Raw genomic sequence first — 4586 nt, 5'->3', positions numbered from 1 at the left:
GACGGGATTATTTCTAGTCCCTGGGCAAAGCACTGTTAATAACTGACTGTCCCCAAGGATGTGGAAATAGCCCGATTATGTTAAACCGGACTTTGGAGCGGCATTGATTCACATAGCAGTCTGCTTTCCCACCCATCTCTTAACATCTTTCTTTCTGGTTCTTCTCATGCTGATGTGGAATCACCCACTCTTCCAGGGCTGCTATGACCTGATCTCTGGACCGATGAACCGACACGCCTGGGGGGTTGCCTGGTTTGGATTTGCCATTCTCTGCTGGACTGTGAGTATTTCCTGGTGCATGTCTTATTTCTGAGAGGACAATGTTAAGGAGAGACCTTGAGATTGCCTCTGGTTAGTCCAACCACACTAGACTGTCTGGAAACAAAACCTCAAACTTGCGGGCTAGTCAGGAAGCTGCTGCCACCTGAGCAAAGGACAGTGATTCCCTTGGGAGGCAGGGAGTTACCTCCCCCTACCAGAGAAAGGATGTGCCCTACTAACCAGACCCTTCTTCTGGGCGACTGGGATGCACCTGCCTCTCCTCCAGGTCTCCAAATCTCATTAATTCATTATAGCGAGATGTAAAAAGACTGCCATCTACTAATCCGCCCCGCTCCTTCTGAACAGCTGCCTCCACCAGTCTCATCTATCCTGCTGCTCACATTGTGTGATGCACATGAAGCAAGAGGGTAGGGCCATGATTCTTGTCCCTGGCTGCTCATTAAAACCTCCTGGGGGAGCTTAGAAAAGAAAGCATACCTGGACTCCAACCTCTGAGATCCTGATTCATTTCAGCTAGGGTCAGGGCCCCGGCTTTTTTTTTTTTCCAAATGATTCTAATTTGCTGTCAGGATTAAGAGCCATTGCATGTGGGAAGCAGTTCCAAACTTTTGGGTTCAGAATCCTTTTACTCTCTCAAAAGTTATTGAGAACTCCCAAAAGCTTTGTGTCTATGGGAACTATAGCTATTGATATTTACCTTATTAGAAATTAACAGAAATTTAAAAAGTACTTATTAATTCATTAAAAATAATAATAAACCAATTGCATGTTAGCATAAATAATCTTGACATCAATCACCCCTAAAAGGGCCCATCAGGTACTAGTGCACCACAATTTAAGCAATGTTGGGTTTGGAGTGAGAAACAGAGTGAGGCAGGAAGGAAGGGAAAATCAACTCCTTCTAGAAGTCTTCTATGACCCCTCAAGTCGCCCTCTTAGGAACTCCCACCACACCCTACACACACCTCTGGCTGGGAACTGCTCCCCGTGATGTATTTGTCTCTGCCCAAAGCCTGGCAACAAGCTGCCTAACACAGCACATAGTAAGTGCTTGAAAACTTATTGAACAAATGAAAAATTATAACAGTGAAGTTTCCATTGTGCCATGCTAGCCAGAACTATGAGATAGTGTTTAAAGGCTTTTGAGGATCTTAGAATTCTAGACCAATCAGTTGAAACTTCGATATTTCTACAAGCAGCAGATGGACTGGACTCTGTATCTTGTAAGTCCCTTTGAAATTCAAAATAAGGAAGGAAACTAGTCATACCGAAGGCCTGCTATAGACAAGGCATCATTTCAAATACATTTAAGATTAAATCCTCACAATAGTAGCTAGGTAGGTAGCCAGACTCCCATTTTATAAGAAATAGAGAAATTCAACAGCGTTCTTAGGAATTGTCCTTAAGAAGAGCTCTTAGGCATGTTCACTCCACTACTGCTTACAGAGGGCTATTCTGTAGTGGCTAATCAGATAAACTCTGAAGATGGCTGCCTGGGTTTGAACCCTAGCTTCACCACCTACTAGTTCTATGACCTTGGGTAAGTTATTTATCTTCTCTGTGCCTTAGTTTCTTCATAGGGTTTTGGAAGCATTAAATCGAGTTATATATGTAGCAGGTAGAACAGTGCCTGATGTATATAGTATGTTATCAATAAACATCAGTCACTATTATTAGTATTTCATTATCTCATTCAATATTCTAATTTTGTAATAGGTAAAGAAGATGTTATTTTCATTACTTTACAGATGCAGGGAGCGGGTGGCAGGTCTGCAACAGAACCTAGATGATCTAACCCCTTGCCTAAGGCAAATATCTTGAGTTCTTTGGTGACAGCTGTTCTAGGTCACAAGCATTTTTGGGAAAAGAGAATCCCCTGGAAAGAGAGGTTCATACTGAAAGCAAGAAATTCATTCCAAAATGGTATATTCTAGAAGTAGGAATCCATTGGAGTATAATAAGCCCTGATGGGAAGAAAAAAGAATTTTCCCAGGAGGCTAGTTTAACATAGAGATGACTGATGTTGTTTGATGCAAGATTACTCTTAAAATCCGGTGTCACTGAAGCCTGAATGAACCTAACATCATTTTTTTCCCCAAGTATGAGATGATTCTTAAACAATTCCTTATTAATTTTCCTTTTTCTCCCCTCTATGTATTCTAGTTTTGGATTCTCCTGGGTACCATGTTCTACTGGAGCAGAATTGAATATTAAGAATACAGTGTCACCACGGTACCACCTTCCTCCAGTGACTCTAGATTTGGTGCTGGAACTGCTCTCTCCTAATACTCGACATGTCTGCCCCACAGGGACGTCTGAATGTTCTCACTTAAGTTGTTAAGTCAGTTGGTATGATGTTTCTTTAGGCTCTCAGGCTCCTGCAATTCTCGTCACTAGTGTTTTCACCCTGGTCTAGAGTTCTGTGACATTTTTATGGACTGTGGGAGAGGGAGAATTTGGAAATTAGATAATAACTACTGTCGTCTCTGTTTATTTTTAATTTGGGGACATAAAGACATTCATAAGGACCTGAGTTATCGCAGCTGGCCAAGTCTGTATTTGGACAGCAAATTTGCCTGTATTCCTCACTGCTTTCTAAAAGATCTTCAAAGACTTTCATTCATCTCAGTATTGGCCAGGTGAGAGAACTAAGGAAAAGGTGATGAGATGCATCTTTTGTCTTTTGTTCTATGGTGGCTTCCATCTATGGAGTCTCTGGTCATTCTCTTAATGTCACCCTGGGATCTTTTTCTTCTGCAGGACAATATCAGATCTTAAGTTAACGATGGCCAAAATTTCCTCTCGGACATTATAGAGCGATATGTGTTTAATAACCTCAATGTCCCATTAATTAATTAAAAGTATGTGGACCTTTAGGGAGAAAGTAGGGGCCTGTTATATAGTTACCACTCCCAATTGAGAATACCTTTCAGACAGGGGAAAAACAAGCCACCTGTTAGGTGTGTGATAAAGTGATTTTGTTTACTGTCAAAATATTTCTCTTCTGAACTATATTGCTACTTGTGCTCCTGAGAGAAATTCTTATAACAACATTTGTCTAGTCTTATAAGTAAAGAGGACTTTTAAATATGCTCACTTTCTTTTGTTTTAATCCATGTTCTAATTGGTCATATATGAGTCTAACAAAGTGGATTTTCCAACAGAAAAGCTTATTAGGCTCATGAGAATTAAAGTTTAGGAGATGGAAAATGCAGTGGTTTCCTGTTGGACATCAGTAGCTCTGCTGTACAGTTAAATGGTTGGAATGTCTGTATTTACTTTCACTTTTTGTTCCAGCTACACTTAAGCCCAGAAGTGGTGATGGAGCTGCTGCTCCTAAAATCCTTTACCTCCTGCCCTTGGAAGCAATGAAAGCATCTCTGACCCCAACCACTATACTGCGTCCCCTGTGAAGAAAACATACCTATCACTTCAGGGTCCTACTCCCAGGTGAATCAGTCACAAAGAGTACCCTGTTCCACACTCCTGACCAGGTTCCTGTGTGGTAGGCTGAGCCCTGGGACAGGGAGGCACAAGGGAAGAGCAGAGGGGCCTCAGCTATTCACTTGAGGGTAAAGCTGGAGCAGCGGCCTGATCCCTGATTCCCAGGATAGGGAGACAAGTTCATGTCCTGACACACAATCAGCTTTCCCCTGCCTCGCCTTATCTCTCCAGGACAGGGCTTGAGTATCAAGATAAATGACACCTGCACTTGGCTGAGAAGGTTCTGTCTGTGGCCTTTTAGAAGAGGGGAGGAGAGGAAAGGAACTTCATTTGAGCAAAGCTTTGAAATGCCTCTCTTCCAACTCCCTTTCCATCCTCTCTCCTGTGTTCTAGTACCTTTTTCTTCCACTGTTAACTAGGTTTTTCAGTGCCTTCATGCTCTCCACTGGCCGAGCAAATCCCGCCCCCAAACCACTCCTGCCTTCCCCTCCAGGGCTTCAAGCTCCAAAATTCTCTCCACATACAAAACCCTGTTCTTGTCATTTGATCTCAGCTAGGTCAAAAGAATGTCTTTTCGAAGACTAATTTATACTAAGGGATGGGTGACAACTTATCCCCCCTCTTAATTTTCTCTGTGGATTTTTTCTTGACAACCGAAATTGATCTCTAGTTGGTGGAATCCAAGGCAGCAATGGGAGCAGGAAATAGCTATTGTGGAGCAAGATGGCCCACCAGCTGCTGCTCCTTAAATCTTACCCCCTGCCTTCTCTACCGAGAAGTCACTAGAAGAATGAAACCTCAGCAGCTGCCCCTACCCGCCTCCAGCTAGCTCTTTACCTGGAGTCCCAGCCTCATCATTC

General features: G+C 42.7%; 1 protein-coding gene across 1 annotated transcript in view; it reads left to right on the top strand.

Annotated features, from left to right (window-relative positions):
- Window positions 1-2825, top strand: part of UPK1B (uroplakin 1B) — a 26532-nt gene extending 23707 nt beyond the window's left edge. The window contains exons 7-8 of the mRNA XM_011376208.2: window positions 197-280; window positions 2446-2825. Coding sequence (XP_011374510.1) covers window positions 197-280; window positions 2446-2496 — 135 coding nt within the window. The 3' untranslated portion in view covers window positions 2497-2825. The remainder of the gene's footprint in view (window positions 1-196; window positions 281-2445) is intronic.
- The last annotated feature ends 1761 nt before the right edge of the window (window positions 2826-4586 follow it).

This window comes from Pteropus vampyrus, unplaced genomic scaffold (assembly GCF_000151845.1).
Source record: "Pteropus vampyrus isolate Shadow unplaced genomic scaffold, Pvam_2.0 Scaffold1, whole genome shotgun sequence".
Classification (NCBI taxonomy): Eukaryota; Metazoa; Chordata; class Mammalia; order Chiroptera; family Pteropodidae; genus Pteropus; species Pteropus vampyrus.
This window is presented reverse-complemented; position numbering and strand designations above follow the sequence as displayed.